Consider the following 13,805-nt stretch of genomic DNA (forward strand, 5'->3'; position numbering starts at 1 on the left):
GAAAAATTTGAAGGAGAACATGCATGCAAAGAGCAAAGGTTTCAGCTTGGCAAAAGCAATGAAAAAAAATTGAAAACAAAATAGTACTTTGATGCATGCAATGCATTGGAGGATCAATACACCATGGTTTCCTCCTCCCCAAGGCAACCATGGGCAGCTGAGTTCATTATAAAGGCCCCCTTACCATTGAGTTTCAGATTGTAAAAAAAACAGAGTGAAAAAAAAAAAAGCAGGGGGTGTGGGGGTGCGTGTGTGGATGGGTGAATGCTGCCCCAAAAACATTTTTCTATCAACTTTAATAATTAAAACTAATCAACTAAATTTTAATAAACTTAATTCTTAAGGAAATTGACAAGATCAAATCATTTACTTTTTCAAAAAGGATTTAATTGACGGCAAATTATCATACGCAAAATAATTTGCACGCACGCAGGGAAATAATCACACAGAAAGAAATTAATTAAGGAATAAACATTTAACAGAAAAGAACTTAGCATTGTATTTTTAATTAAATCACAATCCGTGGTTAAAACAAACACAAACAATTACTTAAAAAGAACTAATCGCACACACAAATCGAGTTAAAAATTTTCAAGGTGTTACAATGTTTTAGCACCATATTTCCCAAATTAAAAATCGTGTTACAATGTTTTTAGCACCATATTTCCCAAATTAAAAATCCTCAATTGTGTAGGTCCAGTGAGGACCCCAACATGATCATCATAAGAGAGAGATTAGTGATGAGGATAGGGAGAAAAGAAATCCCTAGACGCATTAGGGATGAAGTTATGATTAATAATCTTTGATTTAAGTTTTTAATAAATTGATGATTTTAATTAATTTTATAATTAATTTAATAGTTCTAAAAAACACGTTGCAATAAAAAAAGAAATCAAGCAAATCAAAATTGTGAATTTAAAAAATTAAGACAAAAATTACAATTTAATCTTTTAATATCTTTTGATTTTACTATTATAGTATTTAAAGACTATTTAATTCAATACATTATTAGGTTAAAGAATTTTATACTATTAACTAATAAAATAAGAAAAGGAACTACGCACAACTGTAGAATAATTTTGCACTATCATAAACTACAAACCATCATATATTTTACTTAACTGTCTTTAAAATTACAAATCACCATATATGAAAAATTTGTTAATTTTTACATAATTATCTTTAAAATTACTTATGCTGTTCGTGCGTCACCAATTCACCATAAACATTGTCAGGTAAGGAAAGAAACAAACACAAATGAATCTCCAAAATTTCCCAACAAACTCGAACCAAAGTCGAGAAAAACAGAAACTAAATGGCTCTAACAAATCATAAAATTGAGGAAAGCAATAAGAAAACACATCTACCTATTAACAAATTTTGAAATGATGAGATAAAAATACGCGTCAACATAATTTATTCAACATTTGTTCCTATGTATTTCAGTACCTCCAACTTGTCAACATGTTTCCCGGTAAAGTTTATGGCACCACCCACCCAATGCCACTTCCACTAGAACGGTGACCTATCAGGAGTAAATTTGAATACAAGCAACCCCACAACTTGTATATATAACAGAAAGGAAACATGGGAATCAAATATGTGCCTAAACCTGTACAGGCTAACCACTAAAAGTTTATACCAGACACAGTAATAGAATAAGCTCCCCTGTCATGAGTAAAAGAAAAGACATGAGGGAACAGATAATGCTGAATATATCATAATACATGGAGAGCCTGATTGCAAATATATCATAATGCTACCACATCGTTATGGCACTATGATAAATATACAAAAGGGGCAGAAACCTCTACCATAGAAGCAACTTGCACTTCCACTTCAGTTTGCTCCAGATATACTCAAGTACAGATACAAAGTTGTACAGTTGATGAAACCTTCAACACAAACCATTATAATTAGGAGGACTTCTCTCCAATCATCTATCAACTTAGCACAGTCTCTGAGTTCACATGACCACTACTGCTCCCAGTATAACTGTTAAATCCAACCACAGGCACAGAGCGCTGACCAAAATCTAGTAGTAATTTCCTCTGGTGATCATTGGTGTGAGGAAGACTTGCTCGCAAGAGTTCAACAGGCATTTCCCTACTGATTGCTTTAGCAGCATCTGATCCAATTACAGACACATTTTCCATCCCTTGTACAAGCAATGATTGCATGATACTCTGATATTTATTCATGCAATACATTGTGAGAAGGCCAAAAAATTCATCAAATGAGGCCTGCCAAAACGAACGATTACCTACATAGCTCCCAGCACCATGGGGATCGGTAAGAAGTTCAGTGGCCCTCTCAAGGACAGATACTAAAATACGGGAGGCACCGTCCCCAGCGGTGCTTCCAAGGGGACGTAGAGGAGGCTGCTCAGACGAACAAACCACTGCTGCAAGACAAGCACCTAGGGCACCAAGATCCATTCCTAGGACACACTGACAAACAACCTTAGCAAGGTCACTTGTAGTCTCTGCAGCTGCTGGATCAGAGGGCAGACCACCAAATAAGAGTCTCAAATGACGGAAAATGGCCATGCAGACTATCCGCATAAGCTCACTACCAGGAACAAGTAACTGAAGATACTTTGCTAGGAGTTTACGCCCTTTGGCTATAGATACTAATCGTAAGAAAACAACATCATCCTTAGCACCAAACCCAACTTTGTGTCCATTCTTTCCCAGTGGGTCAACAAGTTGGAGTGATGTTGCTAGTCCTTCCAAAAGGACCTTCCGTCTTCGTCTTAATTGAGTTCCACCATCTTGCAGTTGATTACACTGTAGAAAACGATCAATATCCTCTACATCAAGAACAAGACATAGACCATCCTCAATTGTCACTCTGGCTGCAAACAGAGGCTCCTGCTCAAGGGCCTTCTCAGAAATATTTCGCTCAGAGATACCACTGTTTGACGGATCAACTTCAAGCAGAGCATGAGGCCGGCGAATAGCCAGGAATGAAACCCTCCCTAAAGCATCCACCTGAAGAAAACCATGGGAGTCTGTATTGGAGCGGGCTCGAGAAGGAAGTTCCTTTATTTGGGTTGGGCAAAATGATTTTTTCAACTTAGCACCAGTTTTTTTAGAAAGACAAGCTAGGTGATAATAGTCATCAACATAGGGATCATTACAATGAGTCACAGCTAGCTGCATTTTAAGAATACTCTCAATTTCATCACTAGTCATATACTTGGACCTAAAGTGTAATGAACCACTTTCATTCTTCTGGCTACTTGCATCGGAACCCTGTTGAAAGACACGATGACTCTGTTTACCCTTATGAGTTGATTTTGGTCTGGGTTCTCTAACATCAGCAAGACCAAGCATATGTTCATATTTGCTAACCATGGATGATCCAGAAGAAAGTTGAGGGTTAATTAAATGGGATTGGAAACCTGACATGTAGCTTCCTGATTGCAGAATGGGATGATGCAATCTATGCTGCTGTTGCTGCAATTGGGTCAACAAATGAGGTGATAATGATCCACTACGATGGTGTAATTGTTGCTGCAACATATTACTGAGGAGGTTTGGATGATCTCCAGAATACAACCCTGATTGGTTGACCCAGGGATTCTGCATTTGATAATTTAGATGGGAGCCGGCAGTAAATTGACCCACCTTTCCACTAAAAAGTGACTCATGTTTCGATCCACTCAACTGTAGAGCAGAATTGAACAAATGAGAATGATTTTGAGATGGCAAAGCCATGTGATCTCCTCCAGCATGAAAGGGAATGTTCAAACGACCTGTACTGTGATTTGGAGAAGACTGTTGGGACCTACCACCAGGGGGAGGATAGGAAGTATATGAAGATTTTGGTACCAAAATAGGTTCACTAGAAAAACGAGTAAGCTCCTGTCGCTTGTCAGGATATGATGATGTTCTATACAAGGGCTTTGATTCTTGTAAGTGGGCAATGGAGGAATGTGGCTGTGATGACCATCTCTTTCCATCCTCAGTAGTTTCACTATCATTAAAATGCTGATCAAACCAGTTTGAAACAGGTTCACTAGAGCAATGTTGAAGTTGGTGTTGCAGCTGTCGTTGCTGCTCAGGATATGAAGATGTTCTGTACAAGGGCCTTGAGTCATGTAGCTGAGTTAGAGAAGAATGGGGATGTGATGACCATCTTTTTCCATCCTGAAAGCCTTGCCCTTCAGGGTCGTAAGCATGCTGATCAAACCAGTAGGGAATGTCATCCCTTTGTGACCATTCAGAAGCAGAGGAATCTGTAAAATCTAGAATTAGAAATAATTCAGTCAATGGAAACAATGCATGGAGAGAAAAGGGGAATAATACAGCCATAGAGCCAAAATACATATTTCACTCAGAACACTAGATATGCATCATCTCATACAAGTCAAAACAGCATGATGATATCTATCAAATAAATTTCCATGAACCTGACTGGTGTATTGCTTTGTTTCCTACAGCATTCTAAAAAAGCAAATGAATTTTACAGACACTAGAGACCTTGTGAATAACCAAACCAGAGGAAAAATTCCTCCGATACATATTGCACCAATTTGTAACCTTCCCCTATCATTAGTGGGGTTACTACATGAGCCAAGAAAACACCAACTGAATCTCAACCCAGTCAAGACCTAAAATTTCACAGGCCCCTTCTTTAGCAGGTGAAACTTTCTCCACTTAAAAATCATTAAGCTAATAATAAGCTTACAGCAGACACCAACACATTTGCACGGTAATAATTGATAAATCAATGCATATATACAACTTATTTTTCTTGAGAGTATACAGCACAAGATCCCAGAAAAAAAAATACTCTTGATAAGTGACAGCAGAAAGAAAAAAACTACCACAGAATATTTATGATTACCTAGAACATGTTCTCAAGCATCTGGTAATTGGTATCATCACTATAACCCAAAATTCTTTTGAATTACCAGTAAATTGAAAAATGACTTGTATTAATTTTCAAATTTGTAGTGTGTCCTATAAAGATAAGACATTAAATTGCCAAGGCAAAAACATAAAAAAAAAGACTATTTTACATATGTTTTTACTTTGTACATTTCCGGTGACGAAACCCATCTTAAATTTATTTCAGTACTTCTGACTAACCTCTTTATGAGTTGCGGTCAATTTCTTCCCCTTTGTTGTGTAAAGCAGTATTGATATCAAGAAGTAGGACTAAGACAAACTTTCAAGAAAATTATTAGAAAGGTTCTCACAAACAAGTGTTCTAAGCGCATTGATTAAGGCACTTGTAAGGAGGCATTTAATACACTATTAAATGCTTCTAATTATTTAAAAAATGCGTTAATGGGATTTTGTATTTATGAATAAATACTTTTCTAATAAAAACTCTTTTACTTGTTAAGCGCCCTAATTATCACCTTCCTATCAGAAAATAACGGTACAAAGTAACAAACATTTTCTTACTATGACACCACAATATTAGAATTTGCTATCACAATTTAACACCCCAAATAGATAATAATGTCATATTTTCACACACTGAAATCCAATCCTAAGAACCTCATGTTAAAAATATGCAATTTAACAAAGTGATAAATACATATAAGTAACATCAATTAGCTGAAGCAATTGCTTACTCACTTTCTCTTGATCCCCGTTCACCAATAACTCCTGGACTTCTTGGTCCACTAACAGCCTTGTTCAACTGAAATAAATAAATAAAAAGCTCAATTTGCATAAAGCAGAATATATGACCATAAAGAGAATGACATTATTTTCAATACAATAAAACAGAATCATAAAATCAATCACTGATTGAATTCATGCAAGAGTGCATCGGAAAAGATTTAAAAACTAAGATGAATTATAGAGAAAATTTGTTAATTGTCAAAACATTAAAAATAAATCAGAAATGCCAAATATATATTTGCCAAATAGTTGGAGTAATCATCAATGCAAGAGAAAATTCATGGCAAGCAAAGCATGGAAGCTTCAAAGCAATAATATAGGAGACCCAAATTATTTAAATTGAAGGTGAGACCAATGCATATTGGACAAAGTCATCCAGACTAGTGCACATGGGGCATAGACATGGCCAGTGCATCTTGGACAAAGAAAAGAGCCAGTGCATCATCGAGCGAGACAGGAACCAAAAATGCAACCTAAACAACCCCTTAAAATGTGCAAAAAATAAGGCTCGAGAAACAAAACAGTCTTTGAATGGCCCAAAACCAACTAGGCTTTGTGCGCTTCAGTCCTGTGAGCCTAGAAACAACGACCAAAAAGGTGAACAGACGCGTCGGCAAAGCACCAACAGGAGGAGCTGTTTAGCGTGGCAAAAAATAACCTGTGAGAAAGAGTCAAATGTAGACGCTGGTATGGTTGGGTAGATTGGCGAGGGGTGATCCGGATCCAGTTCATGATCACTGAAAAAGTCATCAAAGTTGTGTTAGTGATCGAAGATAACAGAAAAAGATGTCGAAAAATTTGCTGGAGCGCGGCAACAGGTCACCAGAAGAACAGTCAACCGAGAATAGGGGCCTTGGTGAGGCACAATTTTCGTGATGCAATACAATGAAGGATGTGAAGAGGTGCTTAGCCCAAAACTTAGAATCAAGTGGGAGTGAGGTTGGGGCTTAGACAATGGTGTGATATAGTGATCAAAGCTACTACACGTGTAGGACAAGGGCAAAAATGAGGGGCAAAAAGGTCAGGGCTTGGACACAAAGATGACGGCGAGTGGGAAAGAGGTGAAACCCAGGAACAACCGCAAATGCTCGAGATTAGCAGCGCTACAACCAAGACAATATTTTCATGCCACGACGCAATCTTGGTGAACAATTGTGTCCTTAAACTATGGAGCACTTTTTGTTGGTTTTGTATACAAGTTATTAAAGAAATTAAGGGTTTTAAATGTTGAAGGCAATGTGTTGAGTGCACAATAAACTAAATCATAATAATAATAATAATAATAAGAATAGTAATAAAAATATCAAAACTATTTAAAGCATAATAATATAATAAATTAAATAATAATAGTGCTAAAAATATAATAAACTAAACAATAATAGTAAAAAATGCAATATACTTCTTAAAACATAATAAATTAAATAATAATAGTAATAGTAATAAGAAAAATTCAAAATAGCAGCTATCCCACTATAGCAGTTTTTGAGCCAGGTGCTATGCTCCGCTGTCCAGGATTTAAAACATTGATATTTACATAGTATACATTATATAAATTGTATCCAAAGTTTCAGAATAGCAGCCTGCTATGCATGCCAATATCCAGGATCGCTAACACTGGTTTATGTCCTTTTGGTTTTCAGTATTTAAAGGAGCTGCTCCTGTGATTGGGCAACGTTGCTGTCTAACTTTATTTTTCACTATAAAAAAAGTAAAAAAAAAATCTATCTATTTAACTATAGAGTTGCTGAGGGCGAGCCCTGGTGCAGCGGTAAAGTTGTGCCTTGGTGACTTGTTGGTCATGGGTTCGAATCCGGAAACAGCCTCTTCGCATATGCAAGGGTAAGGCTGCGTACAATATCCCTCCCCCATACCTTCGCATAGCGAAGAGCCTCTGAGCAATGGGGTACGAAGTTTTTTTAACTATAGAGTTGCTCCAATAATTGGACAAGTTTACCACCAAACTTCATCTATCTTGCTATTTATATCAAAGCAACCACTCATTCATCTATCTAAAAATCCCCAGCATCCAGAGAAAACATTATATGTCAGTTTCAAAATCTTACCTTTAAAAAAGTGGTAGTGAGATCATCAATATCGGAAAGAGATCTTACATCCACTGCCTGCAATGTAGAAATCACAGTTAGTAGAAATAATAATAGCATAATAGTAATTAGGAAAATTGTATATTTTTTTTCAGTATATTCACTATGAAAATATAAAATCAGTGGTGTAGTTGAAGCTGAACCATATGGTGTTCAGTATATGCCTCTCTTTTCTACTCTCAACAATCTTCAATATTATGTCTCTAGTACAACATCAACAAACAAAACAGGCATTGTATCACCAAAATTTATTAGAAAAAAATCATATATTGACATATAAAATTCTTTTTATTTCCTTTTTCCAGGACTCTCTACTTCTATTAAACATAACTGCAATTGAAACTCTACCATCTGCATAAAAAGATAAAGAATTTAAGAGTTAAGGGGGGAAAAGTTAACAGCTAACCACCAAAAAACAATCTTTTTAGTTAACCACAGAAAAGCGTGAGTAAAATAAAATGAACCACTTGATGAAATGAGAAAGAAAAAAAAAAAAGACACAAGCTGCAGTTAAACTAAATGCATGAGATTTAGAGCATGGTAGCTGCATAAAATTTAAAATTTAGAAAAAATGACACAAGACTGAAAAATAACCTCTTCTTTATTGAGTAAGAAATCTTCCTCCTTGAACTCAGCAGCAGGCATAGCCTTATAGTCATCTTCATCTTCTAACCCCCTCAACTCAACTTCCTCAGCAACATCTTTACCAAAGAATGCATATTGTGATGCATCAAATACACCTTCTGCATAACAAAAGAAAACCGAATCAGAGACATTTCAGCAGCTTCATACAACCATTTTATTAACATATAGAATACAGTTTGTACATCTACATGGGAATCAACATTTGTCAGGACCACGGCTCACCAAGAAAGACAAACTGACCACCAAATAATAAAACAAAACTATTGATGATAATAGGTCACAAGATTTCATTACACATACAAAAATGGCCTAACAATTGTAATTGTAATATTGTGATATCTTGAAAAATAAGCAAACCCAACAAGTCATTTACCCGAGAATAGAACATTGATTGAGAAGGAATATCTGCAATCTTCTTAGTAGTTATATATCGAAGAAACACTAACATACACTACAACTACCTACTAAAGCAACCAAGAACAGCATAAACCCAAATATAAGAATAAAAATTCTCAAAAGCATTTCAATTCAGACTTTACAATAATCAGGGAAAACTTTTCAAAATTAACAAAACACTAAACCCTAGCTCGGACCTTACGAAAACTCATTCTGTTGCTGTGAAGTAGAGGTATTAAAAAAAACAGAACTTGAAATGCAGAGCAAGTAATTTAATTTCCCCGTCTTTTTTTTGGTGATCAAACTCCTGAGCAAGACTAGATCTACATGCACAAACTGAATCAAAGAACGCGGAACAAGAACGAAGCGATTGTTGTAACTATACAAGAAAAAACGCCAAAAGAATCTCGTAAGAAAATAATAACAACGCAGGGAAAGTGGTATCAAAACAAAATAAAATAAAATAAAATAGTGAAAAAGAAACGAACCTTTGAAAGCGTGTCCGAATTGTTTGTGATCTTCAGTGTTCGGAGCAGCGGCACCAAACTCATCCATGAAGAAAGAGAAAAACGCGAACGATGAAGAAGGGAACTTGAACGCGCTTTGCGGAGTAGTGTGTGCGGAATTGCACAGAGATTAGGTGATGGCGGAGATTGAAGATGGAATGGATTTGGATTGAGAGAGAAGAGCAGAACCCTACCGGAGGAAGAGGATGTGTTATGGGTTTGGATTGCGAGAGAAGAGAAGAACCCTACCGGAGGGAGAGGGTGTGTAATGGGTGGGATAGCGTACCTAATTCTTTTAATTTAACCGAGGGAACATTTTCGGTGTGTTTGTTCGGGAAGGAAATCGGAAATCAGGCCAAAATAAATTAATTTTTATTTAAATTTACATAAATAATTTTATTTAAATTTACATAAATAAAAAAGTAAATCACATCTCTCTCTCAAGTTTTCACTTATTACACTCAATAATATTCCTACATTTTGTGGTCCTACCAAAAAATCTCCTAACTTTTTTTTCTAATATGATTTTGGGTATCCTTTCACATTACTCACTCCCCTTTTGTTTTTATGTGAATTGTACCTAATAGTCATTTGATTTTTATATTTTAGTTTTAGTCTCCACTATTAAGTAACAATGTTAATTGATTGTGTAAGTCACATTGACATCTCATTAATTTTTTTAGATCATCAAAGAGTCTAACCAGATAACCAAGTGTAATTGTTTTTAATTGTTTATCAATTTGTTTGAAGTCATCAACTAGTCTAAATTGATGAGAAATTAAAAACATAACTTACCTAAAAAAATAACACAAGGTTGTCTTGTTAAACTTCTTGATGGTGTGGTAAGTTACTATGTTGTAGTATAGTCATTATGTCATCAGTTAAATGTTTTTACTTAATGACAAGAACTAAAACAAAAAAAAAAGCAAATTATATTATCACTCAATGAGGTTTTTACAAATTTTGCACAATACTCCTCCTAGATTGATTTAATATTTAATTTTTACAACAATTTCCATCACTGGAGGTATCAATGTAATATATAACAAGATGCAAGTGCAATGTTTTTAAATATTAAGAACATTAGTGAAATAAATAGGTGGTGTTAGTGTAATATTTTCAAACATTAAGCAAGTTAGTGTGGGGATAAAAAAGAGTGTTATTGTGTGTAATTCAAAAAAAAAAATCAAGGGTGCAAATGTAATTTGCTAAAAAAATAACAAATGAGTATCAGATGCAATTTGTAACATCCCAAAAAGTTACAAACACTTGACCTAGAGGGACAAATTATGCTTTGCACTTGTATGCTCTTGGACTAGATCTCTTTACCTAAGGAACATACACACTAAACTAATGAGACAGGGTCTTAGTGAGTGCTAAACATACAACATTTCACTTATATGCTTCATGAATGTATCATAATTGTCAAACATTACTTGAACATTTACATGAACATAAATATAACTTGAACATTTCATTTATATACAAAACATATATTTGATTATAGTGTCATATATTTTTTATTTAATTTACCATAGTTAATTTAGTACTCAAATGATTAGCAATTTGTGTATATGAAGCTATTAAACATAAAGTTAATACATTATTTTGTAATGAAAAATTATATATTGTTGAGTCATGAAATGCAACTATGTTAAATATTTATAGAAAAAGCTTTGTCATTTATAATGGTGTCAACTAGAATTATCTCCTGTGAAACATATTTGTGATTTAGTTCATAAAAAATTAAAACTAATTTAATTTACGATATTATTGAGTAAGTAATTTAAAACTATTTTCATAAAAATATGTTTAACAAATTATTTTTTATATTTTTATTATATTTTTTGTCCCCGATCAAAGACCACGGATGGGTGCTCTAATCAAATGGGTCAAAGATTAATCCCGCTCATGGTGCTGACTATTGTTGGCTCAAGAAAATTTAACAAACGGAGGGTCGAACACAACTTCTCCTACTAACAATGTTGGACAAATTATTTTTAATATTTTTTGTCCTTGGTTAGAGATCATGGGTGGGTGCATGGGAACACGAACGTCTAGCCCTTAGCAATTAGGCTCTCAACCGACAGATTATCTCTAACCAATTAATTATTCAAATATATTGTCATCTCTTTATCTTTTGGCAAGTATTCAATTATCTACAAAGCTACAAATTATTTGTAGTAATAACTATCTACTAGCTTTTATCTCTAAGCTATATATTATCTCTAATATTATATATAAACCACATTTATCTATTGGTTATTATCTGCAAGCCAGTAATTATCTACAAGAGTTGTTACATTACCGTAATAGCCGCTATCAATAAGGACCTGCAGCTCCTTCTCCACACTATAAGTATCAGGTTCTCTCGTACTCTTTTCATACTCACTCATTCATACTTTCCTAACTCACGTACTTACTTGAGCGTCAAAGTCCTTTATTTTGCAGGTCCCCCCTCTTGTCTTCCTAACAAAGGTCATTCTCAGTCCGATGTGCAAAGTCCAGGAGCCCACCTTAGCCACCTCCACCTTGATGTGTGCCAACTCTGGATTTTGGTAAGTACATTTGGCTCCTACCATGGGGCTACAGTAAAACATACCTTGTGGCTTGTATCTCTTTTTCACCCATGGTTAGCAAGCGGTCTGGCCTCAGATGTGAGACCTCTTTCGAAGGCTCCCATCCTCCCCCAGCAACCATGCCAGATATTGATACCTTTTAACAACTCCAAAACCACATTGTAGAGATGGAGAGACGCCATGAAGAGGAACTTAGAAAGCTAAAGGCTAATCGTGATCAGCTCGAGGCTTGTTTGAGACATCCCCAGGGCGATGAGCACTTTGCTCATACATTGCTTGAGCGCACTCAAGGGGAATCACACCCTTGACACACAGTCAACACTCGTGACTATCCAAGTATCTCCCTCATACACCATCCAACAGGCCGAACAGGAGCTGCCTTTGTTGACCTCATCATGGAGGATGACATACCCCTAGGTTGGAAACCACTCAACCTAGAGCGGTATGATGGGACCACCGATCCAAATGAACATCTAGAGGCTTTCCTCACTAGGCAAATATGTACACCAATGATGATGCAATCATGTGTCGTGTCTTCCCAACATCCCTTAAAGGGGTGGCATTGACCTGGTACGGTGGACTTCCCCCAAGGTCCATTGACAGCTTCGACACTTTTGTTGAGCGTTCCAGTGTGCAATATGCAACCAGTCGGTCACATCGTATGACATCGACTGCTCTAGCCAGCCTGTGATAAGTAGATGATGAATCTCTCCAAAAATTCATGGATAGATTTGGACGTATTGTTGTCGAGATCCGTAATCTCAACCCAGAGGTAGCATTACACCCCATGCTCTTCACTCTAAGGCCTGGTAAGTTTGTGAATTGTTTGTGCAAAAAAAACCCCTAGTAGCATGGATGAGTTGCGTGAACGAGCCAAAGGCTACATCCAAATGGACGTGATGTCTAGGTTCTGGAACAAGGTATGACATGCCGAACAAAAGCGCGACAAGCAGGAAGGAAACACCAAGGCCAACTCACACAAGTTAAACAAGAGGCACAAGCCAGACAAGCGTCAGCCTCTCCCGAAAGGGCCCAGGTACGAGCGTTACACACCCTTGACGACCAATCATACTACAATCCTTAAGAAGGATTTCAACTTGGAGCTACTTGATGGAAGCTTGCTTGAGAAGCTTCTATGGAGGCTGGATCTTTGAGCTTCAATGAGGTCCTTCAATGGTGATTTTCCACCATGGAGATGCAGAGGAAGATAAAGGAGAAGAGGTGATAGGAGGTGCCATCCACTAGGGAATAAGCCATGGAAGGAGAAGCTTCACCACCAAGAGAGTGCCTTGGATAAGAAACTTAGAGAGGAAGCTTCAATGGAGGAAAAGAATGAGAGAGGGGGGGGGGGGGGGGGGGCACGAAATTGAAGGAGAAAAAGAGGGAGAGAAATTGAACTTTGAAGTATGTCTCACAAGTTTCACATTCATCAAAGTAATGACAAGTGTTACACATGCTTCTATTTATAGCCTAGGTCACTAACTAAATGAAAGCTTCCTTGAGAAGCTTCTTTGAGAAGCTTACTTGAGAAGCTAGAGTTTAGCTACACACCCCCTCTAATAGCTAAGCTCACCTCCTTGAGAAGTTAGAGCTTAGCTACACACACCCCTCTAATGCTAAGCTCAAAATACATGAAAATACAAAAAGTCCCTACTATAAAGACTACTCATAATGCCCTGAAATACAAGGCTAAAACCATATACTACTACAATGGCCAAAATGAAAGGCCAGAAAGAAGAAAAACCTATTCTAATATTTACAAAGAAGAATGGACCCAACCTTGGCCCATGGGCTCAGAAATCTGCCCTGAGGTTCATAAGAACCCTAGGGCCTTCTTTAGTCGCTCTAGCCCAATCCTCTTGGAGTCTTCTAGTCAATACCCTTGGGGGTAGGATTGCATCATCCCATCCCCCTTGGAAAGGATTTGACCTC

General features: G+C 36.5%; 1 protein-coding gene across 3 annotated transcripts; it reads right to left on the reverse strand.

The window, feature by feature from the left end:
- Positions 1–1,350: 1,350 nt before the first annotated feature.
- Positions 1,351–9,615, reverse strand: LOC114387649 (protein PAT1 homolog). 3 transcript variants are annotated; one of them, XM_028347857.1, is made up of 6 exons: positions 9,277–9,615; positions 8,986–9,167; positions 8,342–8,490; positions 7,709–7,765; positions 5,598–5,661; positions 1,351–4,252 (listed from the first exon to the last, which is right to left on the reverse strand). In XM_028347857.1, exons 3-6 carry the CDS (start codon positions 8,390–8,392, stop codon positions 1,944–1,946), a joined length of 2,481 nt encoding a protein of 826 aa, XP_028203658.1. In that variant the 5' UTR covers positions 8,393–8,490; positions 8,986–9,167; positions 9,277–9,615; the 3' UTR covers positions 1,351–1,943. The 3 variants fall into 3 exon arrangements, with proteins under 3 accessions (XP_028203658.1, XP_028203657.1, XP_028203656.1); XM_028347856.1 differs by lacking the exon at positions 8,986–9,167 and having other exon boundaries at positions 1,351–4,243; XM_028347855.1 differs by lacking the exon at positions 8,986–9,167.
- Between the last annotated feature and the right edge of the window lie 4,190 nt (positions 9,616–13,805).

Source organism: Glycine soja, chromosome 15 (genome assembly GCF_004193775.1).
Source record: "Glycine soja cultivar W05 chromosome 15, ASM419377v2, whole genome shotgun sequence".
Lineage (NCBI taxonomy): Eukaryota > Viridiplantae > Streptophyta > Magnoliopsida > Fabales > Fabaceae > Glycine > Glycine soja.